The sequence below is a fragment of the Belonocnema kinseyi genome, chromosome 7 (genome assembly GCF_010883055.1).
Source record: "Belonocnema kinseyi isolate 2016_QV_RU_SX_M_011 chromosome 7, B_treatae_v1, whole genome shotgun sequence".
Taxonomy (NCBI): domain Eukaryota; kingdom Metazoa; phylum Arthropoda; class Insecta; order Hymenoptera; family Cynipidae; genus Belonocnema; species Belonocnema kinseyi.
Window position 1 is genome coordinate 121,246,758 of NC_046663.1, and position 23,452 is coordinate 121,270,209.

Genomic DNA, 23,452 nt, shown 5'->3' on the forward strand with positions numbered 1-23,452 from the left:
TACCCAACCCATGAATCGATGTTTCTCGGGACGGTAGTTGTAACTAGACTGTCCACCCTAGGCGCTTTGAGAGACAACTTCAGGGAATTATTAGGAGATGAAGCAATAGGGCACCACAACTACGTTGTAGAACACAATGCGACAGAAAAATCAATTGAGAAATTATTTGTCACTGAGATTAGGGATATAATCAAGAAGTTAAAAGACGACAAGGCTGCTGTGTAGAAAGTATGTGTGTTTTAATTTCAGTTTATATTAAGAATGGTAATAATATACATTCATGGAAATGATAGACAATTTTAGGAACAAACTCAAGTGCGAAGTAAGATACACTCGATGAGAATGTGTTCGTGAAACCCGAAAGAGCTTTAACAAAAGAAAATTCACAATAACTAAATTACTGTTGTCGATGCTTTGGCCTTTAGTTTTAAAAAGTATGTGTATGTTTAAAATTGGAATTAATACAACGTTTCTCGTAAATGGAATAACATATGCCAAAAAAGACAACATTTTTGAACTCAACTAGAAAATTGTATATAAGTATATAAGTTATAATTATAAATAAGTATAATGAGAAAATTTATCAATTAAAAAAAAAGTTTTAATAATCTGAAGAGGAATTTAGAAAGGGAGAATCGGGTTAGCGACGGCCAACAACTGTAAATAACTCTGCCCGCCCGGTACGTGACGAATACAAAAGGAACATTATATTGTCGTCACGCCACTCTTAAAAGTACCACTAAAAGGACCTTGAAAGGAACCAAATGTCTCAGAATATCTCAGAGACTAAATCATTCAAATCGACTCTGCTTATAGACTCAAATGGGCCAGGCTATTTTGCTTGAAAATACTCAGATTTCTATCGGTAGGGCTGTGTGACGATAAAATCCCTAGGCTTTCCCTACTTTTTGCATCCAGGGGAAAACTGAGACGTGTAGGACAAATTCTGAGTCCATATTCGGATTCATCGGCTAAAAATTCATAAGGGTAGTCTAGTGACTTGTCTCGTGCAGATAAATTTTGTTGTGCTTGCCTGTGTTATTTAAGAAAATCGTAAAATGATTATAAATAAGTCTTATAAATACTGAATTATGCTAATAATTTATTTAGAATAATTCTCAATTCCTACCTCTACACAATTTATCAAATATATTTTACGGAAATGTAATTCGCACTGTAAAATTACTAATTTTCATAATGATAATTAAAGTTGTAGTTCATTATCATATTATTTGTAAGTGTATTAAAGAACTCAAATGGCATTACCTTCAAAACTTTCTCACTTCTAGAATGAAAACTCCTAATTTAAAATTTAAACTTTCAAATTGAAAGCATCATCTTCTGAAAATAATACAGTGCTTAAAGGACCCCGCACTAAATGTATGGGAAAATGGCTTTCGGTCGATTTAGCTGAAACTTTGTAATTTTTAAGGTTACAAGTGCCGGATGAAATATCCGTAAAAAAATCCAAAAAAAATGGACAGTTTTATCGCTATGCGGCGCCAAGCGCTCAAGATCAGTGAATAAAACGAATTACAACAGATTTTGTTACAAAAGCGATGTCAACATAGAAATCACGGTTCAGATCGTGGTCTGTCATATTTTCGCCTACACCGTTGACTCATATAGCGCGATTCTCAAAACGATCAAACGCTAAGCGCCCAAGATTTTAACTTGACTAATCGACGACGGTATGTTTGTCTGTCATTTCTTTTGTGAAAGGCCTTTGAAAAAGTGATTTCTTAGTCAAGTTCAAATCTTCTGCGCTTAGCGTTTGCTCGTTCTGAGAAGCGCGCTATATGAGTCAACGGTGTTGACACATATTGTCATTGGTTTGGCTAAACATGTTACTGACCACTTCTTGATGCGTGTTTCATATACAGATATCGCTTGTGTCGCTAAAGCTACTAGGATTGGTTCTATTCGCTGATCATGGGCGCTTAGTGTTCGGCCCTCTGGCGAAGGGTACACTATTATTATTATCGATGTGCGCACTAGTTACTAATGTTACTTTGGATACAAATTTCTGTCTTTAAAAAAGTAATTACTTAGTCAAGTTCAAATCTTGGGCGCTCAGCGTTTGATCGTTTCGAGAAGCGCGCAATATAAGTCATTAGTTTGGCTAAACATATTACTGACTACTTTCTGATGCGTGATTCTTATAGTGACATCGTTTTTGTCGCTAAAGTTACTAGGATTGGTTTTATTCGCTGATCTTGAGCGCTTAGCGTTCAACCCTCTTGCGAAAGGTAGAATGTTATTATCGGTATGTGCGCACTAGTTACTAATGTTACGTTGGGTACCATTTCTGCCTTTAAAGAAGTGATTAATTAGTCAAGTTAAAATCTTGGGCGCTTAGTGTTTGATCGTTTTGAGAATCGCGCTATATGAGTCAACGATGTAGGCGAAAATACGACAGACCACGATCTGAACCGTGATTTATATGTTGACATCGCTTTCGTAACAAAATCTGTTGTAATTCGTTTTATTCACTGATCTTGAGCGCTTAGCGCCGCATAGCGCTAAAACTGTCCATTTTTTTGGATTTTTTTCACGAATATTTCATCCAGCACTTATAACTTTAAAAATTACAAAGTTTCAGCTAACTCCACCGAAAGCCATTTTCCCATAAATTTAGTGTGGGGTCCTTTATTTTTTTATAATCATACGCAGGGTGGTATATTTGAGTTTTTTTTGAAAATTATTTCTTTCAACTGAAAATTTGACTGTCCATTTTTGGCTTAAAATTATTCTTTTCTTGTTCAATATTCGGATCCATGACAAAAGGCCCAAACGACAAAGCGCCCGCCAATGAGAGTTGCGCAGTCGTGAAAAAGGCCCGCGAATCAGAGAGCGAGTAGGGGCGTGGTTAACAGATTTTTAGTTTGTAATATTCTCTCGCTGCAGAGATAAAGAAAAGCGCTCTTTTTAAACTTTAAGAGATGGCGTTGCTTGTACTAATTTGATTAAATAATGTTTGTTGAGTTAGTATCAGCGATTCAAAAAATCATTATATAAATTGAGATACCAAATAGTTTGCGGTTAAATTGATGAAACGGACAAGAGCTTTGCCATTCTACACAATTTTTTTTTTTTAATTAGATTGTTCGAACAGCTAAAATTACTAAAAATTGCGAGTCGACGATTCGGTTGCACCAGATCGAGCACCAGGTAGTATAATGAGTATTCTACGAGAGCTTTTTTAAAATTTAAATTTTGTGAGTAATAAAAACAATTCCGAATGGTCAGTCGACGATCCGGCTGCACCAGGTCGCGCACCAGGTAGCTTAGCACGTATTCTACAAGAATTTTTTAAAAATTTAGATTGTTCCAACAGCCAAAATCAATAAAAATTGTGGGTCTATGATCCGGGTGTACCAGATCAAGCACAAAGTAGTATAATGAGTATTTAACAAAAAAATTTTCAAAGTTAGATTGTTCCAACTGCGAATATAACTACCATTGGTGAGTCGTCAATCCGGCTGCACCAGGTCGCGCCCCAGGTAGCTTAGCACGCATTCTACAAGACATTTTTCAAAATTTAGATTGTTCCAAGTACCAATGTAAACAGACTTTGAGTTGATCACTAAGAGAATTCATATTTCAGTGAGGGGTAAGGGGACTCACTCTAATCAAGCATCCCGAAGGAGACAGAATTCTACGACGTCCACGTCGTTGTCTATGGGTTATGCTGAGCGTGAACTGTCTGAATCGGGAACTAGACAGATTTCGAAATTTCATGTCTACCATACTGGACCCGCTATATGGAATTCTGAAAATCAAATTTGAAATCCGTAATCAGCGAATCCAAAAACCCCCGACTACAGAGTTGGGCGAAAATCTTAGATTTTCAAATCTGTCCACTATAATGAATCCGTAATTGGATTTCCGAAAATTCCATGCCAAATTCATTATCAACGACCTGTAAAACCCCTGAGTACAAAGTTGTGCGTAAATAGTAATTTCCAAAATCTTATGTCTACCATATTGGGTCCGCCATTTCGAATTTCGAAAAATCGATGTCAAATTCATAAGCAGCGTTCCCGCAAAGAGCAGAGTGCAGAGTTGCGCGATAATCGTAGATTTTCCAAAATTTCATGTCTGCTTAATTGGATAGGCCATATTGGATCCTCCATTTTCCGAAGGGTATGTCAATTTGAAATCGGTTAAACCATTTTTTTGAAGTTTTACTATTCCGATCACCTTTGATCATAGTTAGGTTTGAGTCACAATACTATTTTTGCTCGAAACAAAAATTATGAAAAAAAATTCCCATTTTTTGGTACTTTTCGCCAAATTTGGCGTCATATTGGATTTTCTACTGTACAAAACTCAATTCTGTCCAGGAATTATTAAAGAGCATACCCAGAACGATAAGGAAACATGATTTTCGCTAGGAAATATCTCTTTTTCAGTCATGAGAATGAAGCTTGAACATTAGTTAAAAAACTGTAGTTCTTGGTCGTTAATGTGTTAATGTATTTTTTTGAAACTTTGTCCTTTTTGATGGAAAATTAAACGTCTTGGTCAAGGAACATGAAAAAATTGTCAGGTTAAGGTAGAGATTTTTGAAATTGGTTGTTTGTAGCTTCTTTGTATTAAGAAGATCTTGATTTTTCGTAGTTTTTTTAGTCGTACATTTTCGTAATTTGTCATAATAAAAAAATATAAGTTTTTATGTATTTAAAAATACCACTTATTTACATTGAAATGGGAAAGAAGAATGCAATCTTACAACTTTTTAATGCTATCACTTGAGTTCCCGGTAATAAGCGTTGAATTCAGAAAAATTAAGAATTTGTATTCCTATGGATACGCGTTTTTTCCCCCGTCTAAAAATTCCACAAGGGAAACAGAAAAAGTAAAAATCCTAACCCTCTCAAACGTCTTACTAAAATTTAACGAAAGCATTTATTTAACCTATTTTTTATTATTGAATATTTTTATAACTTAAAAATTCGAAAAGTGTTCAAATTTATATTTATTTGCATTTTAATAATTTATTTAAACGTCTTAAAATATGTATAAAAAAAATCTATTTAAATATGTCAATTAAAATAATTTTAACTCTAGAGAGACGGACTTGAATTTATTAAAATTAAATTTTCAAGACTTATATTCTACATGAAGGAATTAAAACAATTTATTACGCATATTTTGTGAACTTATTAGAAGGAATTAAATAATCTCAAAATATGAACACTTTTGGGGAATAGAAGACTTCTCTGTGGGGTTATCTGTCGGTACAATTACAAGGAATGAAATATATTGAACAGACGTTCTCTTTTGGGGAATAGGAACCTATACGGCGGCCGCTATGGAAATAGAAATAAATTAGTTTCTGAGATATCCTATTCTTATAATGATATTTTAGACAGATGGAAAAATCGTGCATTCAAAATAATAGAATAATCTTAACTTCTGCGCTGAAATCTGAAAATATTAATATTTCTCTATCCAACGCTTATTATTGCGTTCTTAATTCTGTGAGTAGATCGCCCTTACCAGGGATTGCTCCTAATCTCAAAATCCCAACAAACTGCCATCGCATTTTACATCAGCAATGGAATTTGATAACGTAAATTGAAATGAATGTCATGCTTTACAGGAATATTACTTATTGTTAATGTTCATACCCAGAGAACATAATAAGTTATAACTAAAAACATTAACTTAAAACTAAAAATACGGTATTGTTACCCTAAACTCACTCAGAATCAGAAAAAGTACCATTGAACTGCTTGTACTTCAATTTCACCCCAAAACCAGCTTTATAAAATCTATAAACTGTTAGATTGAATAACATATGACATTCTATCAACTATAGTGACCGAGGGCACTGAACTCACATTTTCACTTAAAATCTATATCCGTAAATGTATACCGATCACAGTTTTCGATTTTTTATATTTCTTGGATATATCGGGTCTTGACATCTCCCGAGAATTTTACCAAATACTCGTTTTGCATATAAAATCTTTTTTGAACTCCAACAACACCCTGACGGACCGAAGGAACCGAATGGAGCTTCTACATAGTACCCGTAAAGAGTTCATTGGGTCCTCATTCGGTTCCTTTTTAAAAAACTAAAAAAAAACAGCAAAATCAACTTTAAAATTTTTGAAATTGGGATTCTACGTTAAAATTTGCATTAGAAATTCACGGAGTAATCGCAATACTTTTTTTTGCAGCGTTAACAATTATAAATATAAAATACCTGTCATTTACATGGGCCAAAGGCGCCTTCACGTGCATCTTTTTTTAGTAGCAGTTAGTAAGCATTCCGTCGGTAACTTTAAGAATTTTATCTGGATGCTAGCGCCACGCAGTGGAAACCGCAGGCAACAACGCTGCGATGCAAGTGAGAGAGAATTTTATTTTTGAACTTCGCGCGCAACATACTACTTGAGTTATTATGGATGCGCTTGAAGTCACCTTCAGCAGAAGTTAATGACATTTTTAAAATCTTTAACGCTGTAAAAAAAGTACTGCGATTACTCCATGAGTTTCTAATAGAAAATTTAACGTAGAATCCGAATTTCATCAGTTTAAAAGTTGCTCTTGCTTTTTTTTGTTGAGTTTTTAAACAAGCAACCGAATGGGGACCCACTGAAGTCCTTACGGGTACTTTTTAGAGGCTCTTTTTGGTTCCTTCGGTCCGCCAGGGCACATGGAAACTACTGGGGCATACGGGAAATGTTATTTTCTCAGTGGTCCAGCTATTTGAAATTTTTATGGCTTAATGATATTGCTTTATTCGCATCGACGCAGAAGCCACAGTGAGCCATAGGGACTCCACGTGTACGACTCTCACATTTAAGGGGGTCACCCCGTGTGTCCGGTCGAAAAAATCGATTTTGTTGTTGCCACGTTTTTCGAATTGGCCGGCATGATATCTCAAAAACGGTTTAACCGATTGCTTTGAAATTTCTAGGGTAGATTTAGCACATGTGTATGCATGGCCTGAACTAGGATGATAAAAAAATTCCAAACCTTTTTTTTCGTAAAAAATAATCGAAAAAAATCATGAAATTTGAAAAAAATTTAAAACCCTGTCAATTACTCAATTTTCAATATTTTTTAAATATCTTAGTTCAGGCCGTCGCCACAGCTTCACAGAATAAAATGCCGTTTGGTTTTTTCGGTTTCTGATATGCCGTTCGCCCAGAATCATGCCGGCCATGTATACACTTTTTTTTATATGGGTGTCTTCGGAGCTTGCGCCATATGCATTCTAATAAAGATGTTGGGTTCAAAATTGCACAATTTACTATTCAAATGTGAATGAATATATAGTGAAAAGTTCAAAGTTGTATATTGTTATCGTTCGTCAAAAAAAAAAAAATTCCCAAAAAACATTTTAAAAACGGGCCGTCACACGGGGTGACCCCCTTAAGCTATCTTATTCGAGCAGCCTTATTGTAGGCTCGCCGGTGTAACTGGCTTCATAGATAACTAAAATTATCTTTATGCTCTTCCAGTTTCACGAAATCTCTACATTGTGGCAATCCAGCCGAGATGCCTTTACAGTGTACATTTTTTCTTTCCTAGAGATCTATTTTTAACAACAATCTATCGCATGGGAGTAAGAGAAACGACATTCTCACAAATAATTGCCTTGTTATGAGAATTTTTTGCAAAGTGATTTTAATCACCTTTCGCTCTTACTTTCTTTCTTCGTCCCAGTGAAATCACTTTAACGCTCCTCTGTAATCTTTAGTCGCACGTGCGTGCTATTTTATAACTTCTGTTAATTAACAGATGCTTATCATTTAGTTTTCCTGGCAAAAATGTATTTCTTTTTATTTTGTATTTATATTTTTTATATATGATTATTTACTTATTTATTTTGGGAATGTTTGGGTTTAAAATGTCGAATTTAAAAGAAAATTTAACTATAATGATAAAAACCCGGGGCTCACATGCCACAAACTGTTAAAAATAATATTTGGCTCAAACAATCAATAAAGAAAAGTTTCATTATTTGTACTGAAATCATGTGTACTTGGACGGTTTTGTATTAGGAGATGAAAATGTAGAGCTCGATTTGCTTATAGTGGATTATATTATTTTATGAGAAGGAATTACGAAAGTACATTATTGCAAGGAAACCTTCAAAGTAGATACAAAAATAACTTCCTGAATCTCAGATATGCCTTATGATTTAAACATGTTTCTTTGGATTATTCATTTTAAAGAGTTTGGTAGCATATAAATATACCTTGAAGTATACCATTTTTCACAAAATAAAGATCTTGATCCCTTAAAATGTTAATTTTCTTTATTTATAGCTTTTATGGATATATATTTTTTAATTTTAATTCAATATTTTATATTTCAGCGGACCCCTCGCTACGAGAAGCAGTAATTGGCGTGTCTGCACCTGATCCAGAGAAGCATCAGCTCTTCATCGATGTACAGCCGACAATGGGCACAGCCCTGAGAGCAAGGGCCCGTATCCAAATTAATCTCGCTGTAAGTCAAGTGAGAGACATTAAGCAGGTTGCTTCTTTCCCAGACATCGTTTTCCCAATAATGTGGTTCGAAGATGTAAGTATATTAATATAAAATACTGAAACTCCATTAAGTTAAATAGTTCTTTTCTGTCTTTACATATATGTTTTTTGCTCCTATCTTACATAAGACTAAGCTAAAATGAATAGACACGAGAGATGGAGAAAGATGAATGCATATATAATCAAAATGTATCAATTTATTGGTCGAAGCGTATGGCGTCGTCAATGTGGGAAGTTTTTGTCATTGAAGGTTCAAAGTTAACATGTGTTTCTAGGGTCATGTTGAATGCTTGCCAATTTGCTTTTGCCAAAATATAGCGAGGCGCGACAGGGGCTTTTTCACAACTGGTGAAAAGGCTTAGAAGGACTGGACGATGATCTGAGTCAAGCTCATCTATAGTGAAAATGTCGTGGTTGTAAAAATTATTTTGGGAAATTGCAAAGTCAATAAGGTCAGATTTATGTTTGGTGTTTTGAGGGAGAAAAGTATGCGATTCTGGTGCTGAGATAAAGAGATTCTTATGATTTATAAATTCAAATAATTGTTTACCGATTTTGTTAGTTGTTCTGCTATTTCAGTCTGAGTGCTTAGCATTTAGGTCACCTGCAGCAATTATCGTAGCAGTAGCTTCGAGGGCTTCAAGTTCAGGAATTATTAGTTCATGGTGCTGAATATTTTCTTGAATTAAAATCGCGGTACCTCTATTTGTGTTATTTCTGTATAATTTGTATCCACGCACTAGATTAATGCGTAGGGATTCGCGTGGTAAAGTTTCATTGAGCAAGCAAATGGTAATATTATTTTTGTGGAGGTATGTGGCTGATTCATGTCTTTTTTTAAGAATACCTTGAGCATTCCAAAAAATTATTTTTAAAGTTTTATTATTGAATGTAGCCATTTTCGATAGTAAGTGATAGTATATTGCTTATAATTTCTGCGGTTGAATTTATAGCTTTGATAATGTTAATTTTTTCCCCATAATATCAGAGGTTGTAGCTCTTTTTAGTAGATTTACAAGATTTACTTTGATATCTCGAGAGGGAGTAATTTTAACGGGGACAATAGTTGGAGTAGTTTTATTTTGTAGGCCTGGATTTTTCTTAGCGATAGGTGGTTTAGCGCGAGTGCTAGTAATTTCCGTTGTTGTAGATGGTTGCACAGTCTGTGATTTGATCGCAAGAGCTTCTGAAGTAGATGCGACGGCAGCGAGCAAATGGTTTATTAGGTACCGTTGATTTACGCGTATTATTAGTTTTTGGTTTATTATTTATGGGTTTCCTGGAAGCTGCTTCAGAGGCAGGACAAAATGACTAGTTTAATGGACGGAGAGTCAATACTTTTATATAAGTAATGCTAAAAGCCTTGCAGCTCTAGGTTGGAGACAATTTTTCTATATTCTTCGAGATATGAAACTCGGATAGAATAGATATTTGACCCGAGATTGTAAACTATCGGCTTAAACTTGGTGAAATCTTTTAACAGTTTATGCAGAACTGTATAGGGATGGTTACACTCGTCTAGAATAACATTAATTGGGGGTATTTTTCTCGGCCCTGTAGCCTTGTTTGGATTAGGATTTTTATTATTAAGGACTGCGTTTGAGTCTGGCAGATTCCTACTCACGGTAGACGTTCGCGACGTCCTACTACTTCCTCTGATTGAGGTGGCCGCGGATCGGCCACGGCTGGGCAGGAAGCTAGGTTTGAGCTTCCAAATCTAATTGAAGTTTGAAAGTTTCTAATTATTAGCGTATAGCTTTTTAAGATAGACAGTACTGGTCAATTATAGAAATAAGCAAATAATTCAATGATTGTATTAGTTCAGTTGCATCTAAGCAGACAGAATATATTAGGTTTTGAATTTAATTTCAATAGTGTGCATGTTTTAACAAGGGTTCTACACTTGAAATCGCAGAATCTCACGCAGGCGAAATATGTTATTTTTTAGAAAAAATTTAGCGATATGTATTTTTCGGATTTGCAAAAAAAAAGTCTAAGAAGTTCTGTCTATTTAAATTTTGTCCTTTGTTTTTCAAAAACCCCGATCTTTTTCTTTAAATTTCTGTAACTTGTAACAAATTAAACATATTCTCTTCTTGATTATAATAGGATTTATCTTCTGCTTTCGTAACCAACCGGAAAATTATAAGAAAAAATGTTTAAAATTAATGCAATAACGGCGGTATCTCTGAAAAAACTAAAAGTAGATTTTTTAAAAGAACTCATACTTAAACTTTTTTCTATTTCTTTAAAATTTTTACTGTGATAAGGAATATATCTTGTGAGTTTGATGCTGGCTAAATAACTTTTGTGGGCAGTAGATTATTTTTTTCTTACAATCGTTTTTCTACTTTTTCTCGGAAACAGTGACACACACGAAAAAATGTTAGAATAAAAGTATACACGACTAAAAAAGTAGAATGACAAATGTCTCGGGTTCTTTTGAGATAACTTCCATCGATTACGAGAAAAAATTCAAAAATGACATGTTGATGCAAAAAACGTATTCTGGCCTCAAAAATAGTTTAGCCAGCTTGATGCTGATAATATGCCTTTTTTTAAATAGCAGAACTTTAAAAAAAAATATGCAAAAAAATGAAAAAGTTGGGGTTTTCCAGAAATACTTTTTTATTTTTTTCTTAAAATTTTGGAAACATGAAAAAAATATTTTTTGTAAAACCCTATTTTTGTTTGCTTTCGAATATTTTTGAAAAGTTTCTGCTAGTAGTACAAAAGTATTTTATCAGCATCATGCTAGATAAACTATTTTTGACGCAAGGAAATTGTTTTTCACTAAAAATGCAATTTAAACATTTTTCTCTTAAAAAATTAAAGATACCACAAGATAAAAAGCGACATTTTTCTCAGAACATTGTACGATGTATAAACTTTCATTGCAAAATTTGTTCGTATCTCTCATTCTTTCCGAGAAAGACTAGAAATTCCAATTGTAAGAAAAGAAATTCTCCTGACCACAAAAAACTATTTAACCAGCATCAGAAGATATCTTCCTCATTAATGTATAGTTTAATAAAAAAAATTGACAAAAAATTTAAAATTGGGTTTTTTAAGAAAATTTAATTTTCGTTTCTTTGGACAAACTACAATGTCTGATTTTCAATGGTTTTAAATAACATATTCTCATTATGTACGAGAACTTCCCACTCATTTTTTTCCAAAATGCAAACTTTTCTACATATACGGTGTATTTTATGTTTATTTCTGTACCACAATCTGGGACACCTTATTTAGGTATTTCCACATGAAGTAAAAATTTTATTTTTCATGATTACTTTGATATTTGTTCTTTATTTTGCATTAATTTTTTATTCCCAGTTACCCTGAAAAATGTATTATTTCAGTAAATGTATATTATTATCATTCATATTATGCATTTATATTGAAACAGAAGTACTTTCATTTTTTTATAATTTAAAAAGGGCGCATCCTAAGAAAAACAATTTTTTAAATAAAAATTACTGAATCTTGTGTCGTATTTGCATAAATTGATTGTTTTCATTTATAATATTATTTTTATGATTGAAACAGCAACTGCACGTCCTGTGAAAGAATGAATAACAACAAATTCTTAGACCTTTTTTGGGCGAATAAATCTTGTCAATTGTTTTTCTTACCCTGTGTCGTTTTTCGAAAAATTTAATTTTTACATTCTCATTATTTATGATTTAGAAAGTATGAGAATTGTCCGAAATTGGGCTCTGAATCCGAAAATCAAGCTTTTAATATGGCATTTGTCTATCTGTCCATCCGTCCGTCCGTCAGTCTGTCCGTAAACATGACAACTCTCGAAAAAATGAGCGGATCAAATCGATCTTTTGCACACTTTTTTTAGGTCCGAAAAGAAAGGACGAGTTCGTTAACTAGTCATTTTTTATAAAAATTTAAAAAATGAGCGCATTTTGAACATTTTTAAGATTTTTACACACTTGGCACACTTAAAAAGTCAAAGCTGCTGACTATCAGGCAACATATTGTTGAGAGAATACGGATACTATCTGACGCTAAGCAAAGTCTAGAGCGAAGAGAGAGGTGGGTCAGAGAAAATCAACAGTTTCTCTCTGAGCCATCGGACTCTTCCAAGACCCTTCAGTTACTGTCGACCACCCGCCCAAACCAGAGGAGGTCGAAGTATTTTGGAGAGAAGTCTACGAAGTACAGCATAGACTGGACGAAGACTCAGGTAACATAAATAGCTTGAAGGAGCTGTGTGATGCCCTCATAACACCTGATTAAGAATGCCCACCCATCACTACCGAGGAGGTGAAAAAAATATTTAGAGGGATGAAGAACTATTCCGCTCCTGGACTAGATGTTATCAAGACCTTCTGGCGGAAGAAGTTTCCTTCAACTTATCATCATTTATCCCGTATTTTTCACCTCATATTTAAATAAGCAACTTAGCTGACCCAAATAATTACATGCCAATCATTTGTCTAAACACACTGTATAAGATATTCACAGCTATCCTAAATGATAGGATTGTTCAGGCAATTGTACCTGTGTGGCAAGGAATGTATGAACAACGCGACTCACAGGGACGCGTAACAGGATGTCCGGACAACCTGCTCATCGATAGATGTATCTTCGAAGATGCAGCATACTACCAGCGTGACCTATTGATGGCCTGGATTGATTACCGAAAGCTTTCGATTCGACCTCCTATAGACTAATCATCTGTCTTTTGTACAGCTTGAAGGTTCACCCGCAAATCGTGAGGTGCATAGAGAGATTGATGCCGCTTTGAAAAAGCAAATTTACTATCTCATCTGGAAAAAATCGTGTGACAACTAACAAGGTCACCTTTCAGAGAGTTGGCTTTTAGGGTGACATCATGAGCCCACTGCTCTTTTGCCTCAAATTATTACCACTATCTCTGGCACTTCGCCATTCCGACAGGTACTTTTGCGGCAAACCTGCAGATCGAAATTACAAGGTCACTCATGTGTTTTATATGGACGATCTTAAGATCTATGCTAAAAACAAAGAGCAACTACATCTAGCTCTTAGGATTGTCGAACGATATACTAAGGGAATAGGAATGGAATTTTGGTTAGAAAATGTGCCAAGGTTTATTTAAAGCGTGGAAAACTTAATGGCAACCCTGAAGACCCTGATCTCGTCGATAGAAGCTCCTTACGGCACCTTTGCGCTGGAGAGACTTATACATACCTGGGCGTGCCACAGAGCCGCATTCAGGATGTGACATCTATAAAGGATACTCTCCGAAGCAGATAGAAACGTCTCATCCGGCAGATTTGGTCTTCCTACTCATTTTCAGTGTCACCATGGACGAAGAACGATCTCAGATCCCTTCATATCGGTACACGAAATATTATGCACATGAACAAAAGCATGCATCTAAAGTCTTCTGTTCCTTGACTCTACATCTCACGCCGTCAAATTAGTGGCGGAATATTGAATCTTGAATGTCTTCACAACAGGATTATTCTGGGTACAGCACATAGAGTCGCAAATGGAAGAGACCCTCTTCTTAAAATGGTCAGGAAGCACAAAGAAGTGGACAAAGGAGCGTTTCTGTACAAAGCAGCGGAGAAGGCTGCTGAAACATTTGCATTTAACTTCAGTATTAGAGGTGAGCAAAATGCATCAAATCTTATCTATCTCGAGTACTTACTCCTGAAAACCCAGATTAAGAAAGCACAATAGAATAACTTCCGTGAACAATTGATGCCGCTCCTCGATAAGAGGATGCACGGCATCTTCCACAGAAATGTAGAGGATCAGTCAATTTCCTGTCAGCTAGCTTTTGATTTCCTTAAATTACCGGCCTTGAAGTCTGTCACGGAGAGTTTCATTTTGGCATTTCAAGACGGTGTCATTTCCACCTTGACATACTGTCGCCACATTTTGAGCCAAGACATTCCCGATGATAGCTGCAGGGCGTGCCATGCACAGCCCGAGCAATTAGTACACATACTATCTACTTGTCCAACTCATGCGAGAACAATCTCCATCCAGAGGCACAATGCGGCACTAAGAGTGCTTTATTACCATCTCTGTTACTCTTACGGCATTAACCTTAATATCCCTTCTCTAAATGCTCCTAGGGAAATCAAGTTAATTGTCGAGAATTTCGGCACCAGCTGACAAAAACATCATAGCTAAGGAGAATAAAAAGAAAGAGAGGTGTAGAGACCTTATAAGGGAGTTGCGACGATTGTACCCGAAATATTCTGTTAACCTAATCGTCCTTATCATCGGCGCTCTTAGAGGTGCCAAGCTTTCACTGGTTAGTAGTCTGAAAAGTATCCCTGCATGTCAACAATATGCGAAAACACTTGCTGGAAAAATGCAGAAGGCAGTCGTCCTTAGGTCACTTCGTGTCCTCAGGGTGCACGTGACATTTGTCAGATCATCGTAATGACTTAAAAATTCGGCTCTGCGTGCTTCGAGATATGAGATGACATATGCAAACAATGAGTAAACAATATTCAACGGTGCGCTCTAAAAATTCAAAATGGAATACTTGTTTTTTTTTACAAATTACCGCGTTATTGCTACACCGGCATTCATTCGTTCCGTGCCATTCATCACCCTGCGGGGAGTCTACTGTCTTGAGCTTGACGAGGGTGAGCAGGCTCGCTACGGACATGCATGTACAGCTCTCATTGAGCGTCACTGTTATTTTCTCCATTTTGATTATTAAATAAAATATAAACATTTATCAAAAGGCCGGCTCTGCTTGATTTGAGATATGGTTATTTAGATGAGGTATGCAAAATATCAGACAAAAATATTCAAACGTGCGGCCTAAAAATTCGGATGCGATTGCCATTCTGATAAAGGGCTTTAAACACCACTTTCCCCGAAAGGAACTTGCTTTTCTATTGGCCTGATCGAGCTCCCTATACTACATGGATTTGCGTTATCGATTGTGTGTTATCAACCACGGTGCGACATCTACATGGTATTGTTTTTTCTGGATTAAAAACGGGTGTAGTACTTTACTGCACATGTCTCAATAGCTCCGTTTTATAGTATAGGCCAGAATTGTTAGTATACTAAAAAAAGAATTGTATCGACGACATGTCTTTTTTTTTGTAGTTATCTTAGCGATATATGAAAATGGACGGAATAAATCGTAGCCGTTAGATAGGTTATTAAATGTTTTGTCGATTGAGTATCATTTGAGGCATTTTAGATAAACAGAGGCCGAGAAAGCACGCGAGAAAGACACAACCTGTTTTCCGTTTTTTTAAACCAATTTTTATTTTAACTTCACTTTTTGCATACTACAGGAAATCCTGCTCTTTATAATCAGACCAGTAGCATGATTAAATATTTACCTGTTCTTAAATTATCATGAAAGGGGCCATCCATATACCAAGTGACTGTTGGTTCTCACACTACGCACTGTTGGTTCTCGCACTACACGCTCGATAATATATTTATCTCGCGCTTCGCGCTCAATAATGCATTTACCTCGTTTATCCCTGAAATTTTAAATCATTCTCATAAATGTATATTATTCAATTTCGTAACTTGTATTGGTATTGAAACAGATGAAGTTGTATTGTCTTTTTTTTTTAAATGCGCATTCTCAAAAAAAAATTCTTATTAAACGTTTTATTGCAACTTTTGTCGTTTTTCATAAACTGAATTTGCTCATTTCCAATGTTTTCTCCGTGATTTGAACTTTAAACATATGGTCTACTAAACAGCCTTACCGTTTTTATCTTCTAAATCATGTATATGTGTACAGACACACATATATTTTTGAAAATGCATTATTATATTTGAAAATATTTGAAATACTGTGAAAATTTTGCATGAAAAAATGTAACTTTTTGATTTTCCATTATTTTTCATGCTGTCAAAATTTACTTTTTGATTTACCAAGAAAATTCAAAAAGTTGTCAAGATAATCTTCCAGGACATTTTAAAAATCAAAAGTTTTCTTCTCTTGCCATTTTTACATATCGTCCGTTAATTGTCTTAAAACGTTCATTTTCGTGTGTTTTTTTAAATTTGTAAACGCTATAACTCTAATCATTCTTAATTTTATGAAAAAAGTCATTAGATAAATTGTTCGAATTTTTAAATACTATGAATGACCATCCAGAGAATTCTTGAATTTTCAAAAAAATGGTCTGAAAAATATTCAAAAGGCGCTCACTTTTTGAATTTTTATCTAAAATGGCTGGCTAATGAACTTAATCTTTAGTTTCAGACACTAAAAGAGTGTACCAAAATTCAATCTAATAGATTAATTTTTCCAAAAGTTATCGTGCTCACAGATAGACAGACATAAAGACAGGCAGATTAGACATACAGATAGACACATTTATAAAAACCTGTTTTGTGGATTATGGGGGTCTCAAAATGTGGAGCTTTTGACAAAAACTAAGGCGGTTAAATTTGATACAAATCTAATACCTTCTCTGATAAGAATGTAAAAATGATTTATTTGTCATGAATAATTTTTTGGTAGTTCTGTTTTTAGTTTTAATCATAAAAAATAGCTTTACAACATAAGAAATTATATTTTTTGAAAGGCCACACACGAGACGAAAAAGAAATTAAAAGACAAAAGCTGTGATAAGAATGTGCCCACGCAGCGGGCACATTTTTTACTGTTGATGACGTTTTTCATGAATAAAGCCAAAACTACGCATCCTATCAAAAGTGATTGATAACGAATTTGTAGACCTTTTTCGAATGCACAATTTTTGCATATTCATCTTTTACCGTATTTTGTACAGTTTGTCCGAAGAATTGAATTTTTGGATTTTTATTTATTTTGTATGCTGTCAAAAAAAATTTTTAAAGTTGTTGTGATAATCTTGTAGGGCATTCAAAAAGAAACATTTTTCTTCTCTTAACTTTTTTCATATCGTGCGTTATTTGGCATAAGATGTTCATTTTCGTGTGTTTTTTGGAATTTTATAAATGCTATAACTCTAGTAATTTTTAATTTTTTGGAAAAAGTCATTAGGATAAATTGTTCGACTTTTTGAATGCGATGAATGAGCGTATAGAGAATTTTTGAATTTTTCAAAAGTGGTCAAAAATATTCAAAATGTGCCCAATTTTTGAATTTTTATCCAAAATGGCTGGCTAACGAACTAGACCTTTAGTTTAGGACACTAAACAAGTGTACCAAAGGGCAATCTAATAGATTGATTTTTTCAAAAGTTATCGTTTTCACAGACAGACAGACATACATATAGACATACAGAGGGCAGACTTACAAATATACATACATACAGACATACAGACAAATACAGACAGGTAGACACGTTCGTAAAAACCTGTTTTTCGGATTGAGGGTGTTTTAATACGTGGATATTTAAAAAAAACATTCGAGTACTTTCGAGTTAACATTCGAGTGTACCTGGAATATACCTTGTATGATTTCAGTATATTTTTCATAGATTTAAGGGAACAGAGTTTCCACGTGGTTTCTAGCCCCCCCCCCGGTCCACCTAGTGGACAAGCGTGGAATTTCGCCAAACCCCCCCCCCCCCCCCCCCCAACTGTACATGTGGTATATGGATGGCCACAAAAATGTAAAAGTGTGCCTAAAACGAAAATCGTGTGTTGGAGTGGAAAACGCAATATTTTGTCTGTTGTTTCCTGTTGCTCGACGAACCGATTTTCGATTTAGGCGCACTTGCACATTCTTAATGATGATTCAAGAAGAAGTAAATATTTACACACATTTATTCTTAATACGATTTTAAAGAGGAGATTTTAAGCTTGAATTTAGCAATTTTTTTGTTTTTATATCGCGGAATTATGTAACTATCCACGATTCGAAAACCCCTGAGTACGAAAAACAACAGTTTTATGATGGTGTCTGTCTGATGTCGTCGTCTGTATACCGAATAACTTTCGAAAGACTAATAGGATTCAGTTGCAATTTAATATACAGTTTCAGGGACTAAAAAGAAAGACCGAGTTCGTTATCCAGATATTTTTGATAAAATTCAAAAAGTCAAAGCTATTCATAGTATTAAAAAAGACGAACAGTTTATCTTTATGACTTTTTTCGATAAATAAAAATTACTAGAATTATAGCATTTTCAAAATAAAAAAATAAAAACACGAAAATGAACATTTTAAAACAAACAACGAACGATATGAAAAAGATTCAAGAAAAGAAAAATATTGCTTTTGAAAGTCCTATAAGATTATCAGAAGAACTTTTTAAATTTTCACGAAAAATCGAAAATTAAAATTCTGATCGCACAAAAAATAATGAAAAATAAAAAATTGCATTTTACGGGTAAAATTTACAAGATATGAAAAAAAAAAGAATGAACACAAATTTTTTGTTATCAAATTTTTATAGAACACGTAGTTTTTGTTTGACTAGTAAAAAACAATTATTTAATTAGTTTTTACCCATTTTTTGATAGGATGCGTAATTTTTAATGGTTAAAAAACAATATTAAAACTAAAAAAAATTACATGTTTGGACAAACGACGCCAAGCAATGAGAAAAATGAAGAGACAATAGATGATATTTCGAAGAAGACTTTCAACTGCTCGAAATTGGTCACCGATAATTTGTTGATAGGACGCGAAATTTTTGTTTTAATCGTAAAAAGTAATATTAAAAAATAGCAATCGCATTTTTTAAACGACGGAACAAGGTACAACAAAAATTTGTAGACAAATTTGTCCATCCAAAAAGGATCTACAAATTTGTAATTAGTAGTTTTTAAATATGACCAGTGTAGATTTTTCTTTTAACCATTAAAAATAAAATAAAAAAATTTAATTTTTTGAAAAATGGCAAAAGAGACTAAAAAGTGAAAAGACAAAATTAGTTCAACCAAAAGATATCTAAAAAGGACCCCGCACAAAATACATTGAAAAAAGGTCCCGGTGGATTTTTCTAAATTTTGGATATGTTGTAGATCATGAGATCCCCGATAAGTAGTTCTCATGCCAAAAAGTAAAAAAATGGATTGGTTTTCGTCCATATCGCATCAAAGTTTGCATGTCCTGCACGCTAGAGTAGACATACCGAAATTGGAAAACTATTTAGAGCCACGCTCAGGGATCATGGCCAACTCCGTGCCTCATTGATATTTTGTACTTTAGGACGGCCTCAACAATAATATACGTGTCTGAAGGTCGAGAGAAGAATACTTTTTCGTTGGTAATGCGTCCAAAGCCGATTTTCGTACATGCTAAAGGAGACATACCGACACTCGGAGAAGGTTTGGCACCACGCTCAGGGATCATACCCAGCTCTGTGCTCCTTTGATATTTTGTAGTTTAGGACAACCCCGATCAATACTATACGTGCCTGAAGGTTGAGAGAAGAATACATTTGCGGTGGTGTTGCGTCCAAAGCCGCTTTTCGTGCATGCTAAAGGTAACATACCCACACTCGAAGAAGGTTTGGCGACACGCTCAGAGATCATGCGCAGCTCTGTGCCTCTTTAATATTTATTCATTTAGGACCCCCGACAAAAGTATACGTGTCTGAATTTCGAGAGAAGGATAATTTTTCTTTGGTGCTACGTCCAAAGTGGCTTTTCATGTATGCGAGCAGAGATATACTGTTATTTTTAAATTTATCTGCATATTTCATCAGAGATTGTACCTTACCGACAGTAGATCAACCCTCCAAACCATGAAGGTAGAAAATCTACACAATATCGATCAAGTTAAGAATCTTCAATAACAGAAAATGCTTAACTTCTTAATAAAACTAGATGGAAAATAATATTTTAATTTAATTTAATTATTTTATTTTATTATTATTTTATTTATTCATTTTTTTTTTATTTTGAAAAATATTATTTTCCATCTAATCTTATTAATACGTTAAGTATTTTCTGTTATTGAAGATTCTTAACTTGATCGACATTACGTAGATTTTCTGCACTGTATTGTAAATGAAAAAGTTTCCAGTGTTTCAATTTGCGCGAACGTTCTCTTAATTTCTGAGAGATAAAATAATTAAAAGATGCTACTAAATAATTCGAAAAAGAAATGCAACGTGTACTTTTCACAGTTTGCTTCAAACAATCATAGGTATGAAGAAAATGTGATGAAAATCTGAATACGGTACTTCATTCGGATACATTTTAGGCTTGAAAAAATCCAAACACAAATATATCAGTTAATCCTGTTCCCAAAATATCTTCAATTCAAATATTTAGTTTTTAAATTATATTCAATGTAGGAAACCATGCACGTAAGATGATTATTATTCGACTCAAAAAGACATATACATATATAGAATTACGGGCCTGTCACGTGTATAAGAATCACACTGTATAAGATCTTCACAGCTGTGCTAATTGATAGGATTGTTCGGAATATCGGACCTGCCTTGCAAGAAATGTTTTTACAAACAACGCAGATCAAAGAAAGGCTTAGCAGGATGTCGGGAGAAACTGCTCATTAATAGATGTGACTGCAAAGAAGCAGAATACTACCAGCGCTGCCTATCGATGGCCTGGATTGATTACGGAAAAGCTTTCGATTCGACCTCCTATATACTTATCATCTGTCTGTTGGAAAGCTTAAAGGTTAATCCGCACATCGTGAGGTGGATAGAGAGATTGATGCCGCTTTGGAAAACCAAATTTACTATATCATGTGGAAAACATCGTGTGACAACTAACACCGTCGCTTTTTAGATAGTTATCTTTCAGGGCGACACCGTGAGCCAAATCCTCTCTTGACTGCTAAAAATAAAGACCAACTAGATCTAGATCTAGGGATTCTCGAAAAATAAACTCAGAAGACTAGAATGGAATTTGAATTAGAAAAATGCACCAAGGGTTATATGAAGCGAGAAAATCTGAATGGCATCCCCGAAGACCGTAAGTTCCTCGAGAGAAGCACTATACGACACCTTGGCCCTGCAGAGACGGTGCTACAGAGCCACATTCAGGACGTGACATCTATAAAGGATACACTCCGAAGCAGATACAAACGTCTTATCCGCCATATTTGGTCTTCTGAACTGTTGCCGAGAAGAAGAGTATCTGCAACGAACATTCTTTCCATCACCGTAGTATTCTATGCTATCAATTTGTCCAACTTATGCAGGAATAACCTACATCCAAAGGCACATTGTGGCTCCAACAAGGGGATGCCTGAAGGTCGAAACTCAAATCGAAGTCGTGTATGCATAATTCGGAAGATTATCGACGTTCAATCGACTCGTGTTATGGTTTTTTTGTGAAAAATCCTAATTACATTATTCAGAATCTTATCGCTATAATCTGTAATTAAAGCACACATCAAATCATGTGAAATAGTTCCCACTTTTTATATTTCATGAAGAAAGTAGAAAGAATTAATTAAGGACGCATGTCAATAACTGATATTATATACTATTATCATATAATATATAAAATAGCTAATTTTTTACCAAGAGAATTTTCCTCACTTTTTAGGTTTGTTCTTATTTTAAAAACACCCTCGTTCCACCAAGAAGATCAACGGAAAAAATTAATTTCGTTGGTTATGGTTTTCCCGAAATCACGAGAAGAAACTAATATTTTTAAATTATTAATAATAACTATTATTAATAAATATTGACCTCATAAAAACGAATTAATTTAAATGAAAAATTAGATGGAATTTTTAATCACGTAGAAAAAAGTTTCTAGCCCGAAAATTCGAACCCCACAGCAGATCGCAAGCAGCAATGCTACCACCACATCGCCGCCACGCGGTGAGAGGCTTGCCGCGTGAATAATACTAGTGAATCAGTGACGGCAGCCGCAATTTTTGAAAATGTATATTTTCGAAACAGGGCCCCAGTCACAAAAAAACCGTGACAAGTGTCAAATGATATTCGATAATCTTTCGAATTCTGTTCACGCGACCTTGATTTGAATTTCGACCCACAAGCCTTCCCATTTTAAGAGTGCTTTATAACCATCGCTGTCATTTCTACGAAATTAGCTTTAACACCGCTTCGCTAAACTCTTCAAAAGAAATAGAGTGAATTGTCGAGAATGAGAAGTGCCGCATATACTAGAGCTTCATATTCTCGACAATTATTTCTAGTGCGCACTCGAGACCTGACATAGTTCTTCTTGGCTTCTAGAAATGAACCATGTTCATTATCGAATTTCCGTTACCAGTTTACAAGAACATGATAGCCAAGGATAATAAAAAGAGGGAGAGGTATAACGATCTTATAAGGGAGTTTCGACAGTTATACCTGCAATGTTGTGTTGAGTTAATCGTCCTGATCAACGGCGCTCTTAAAGGTGACAAGCGTTTACTGGTTAATAGCCAGAAAAGCATCCCTGCGTTTCAACAAATTGCTAAGACACTTGCGGGGAAAATCCAGAAGGCGTTCCTCCTTGGGGAGCTTCGTGTCCTCAGGCTACACGAGAATTTTCCTGGATAATCTTATTGAGTCCGTGATAGACTGTAACCATCTATCTCGCGGTCGTGAGACGTAGTTAATGCTAAAGTTTTACCGTGATTTCGCTGAGAACTGGTGCATTTTGTAGATTAGCACCCGCTCCCGGCGAAATGCCCTGGTTGTCCTAATATATACATATATACATGTGCATTGTACATAATAGCATGAAAACTACCAACTGGTATCATTCCTGATAGCTTACCGATAACTATATCATAGTAAAAGTTAAAATTATTTTAAAAGCTTCCCTTTTACGTTTTTAATTTTGGTTAACGAACTTGAACTTTATTTCAAAACCATAAAAATATATCAAAGGGTGACGTCATTGCACAAATCCTTCAAAAATAAGCGTGGCCACGACATTCAGGTGACGACACATCCATACTTACAGAAAGAAATACATACACGCAGCCACCGACAAAATGTTATGATTTTCGGACTCTGTGAGTTGCTGAAACGTAAAAATCCGTCAAAAACTGGAGAACTAAGACTCATGAATGAGAATGTAGAAATATATTTTCAAATTTCGAATGTATAG

General features: G+C 34.8%; 1 protein-coding gene across 1 annotated transcript in view; it reads left to right on the forward strand.

Annotated features, from left to right (window-relative positions):
- Positions 1–23,452, forward strand: part of LOC117177452 (scavenger receptor class B member 1) — a 261,744-nt gene that overhangs the window by 232,967 nt on the left and 5,325 nt on the right. The window contains exon 6 of the mRNA XM_033368152.1: positions 8,342–8,550. Coding sequence (XP_033224043.1) covers positions 8,342–8,550 — 209 coding nt within the window. The remainder of the gene's footprint in view (positions 1–8,341; positions 8,551–23,452) is intronic.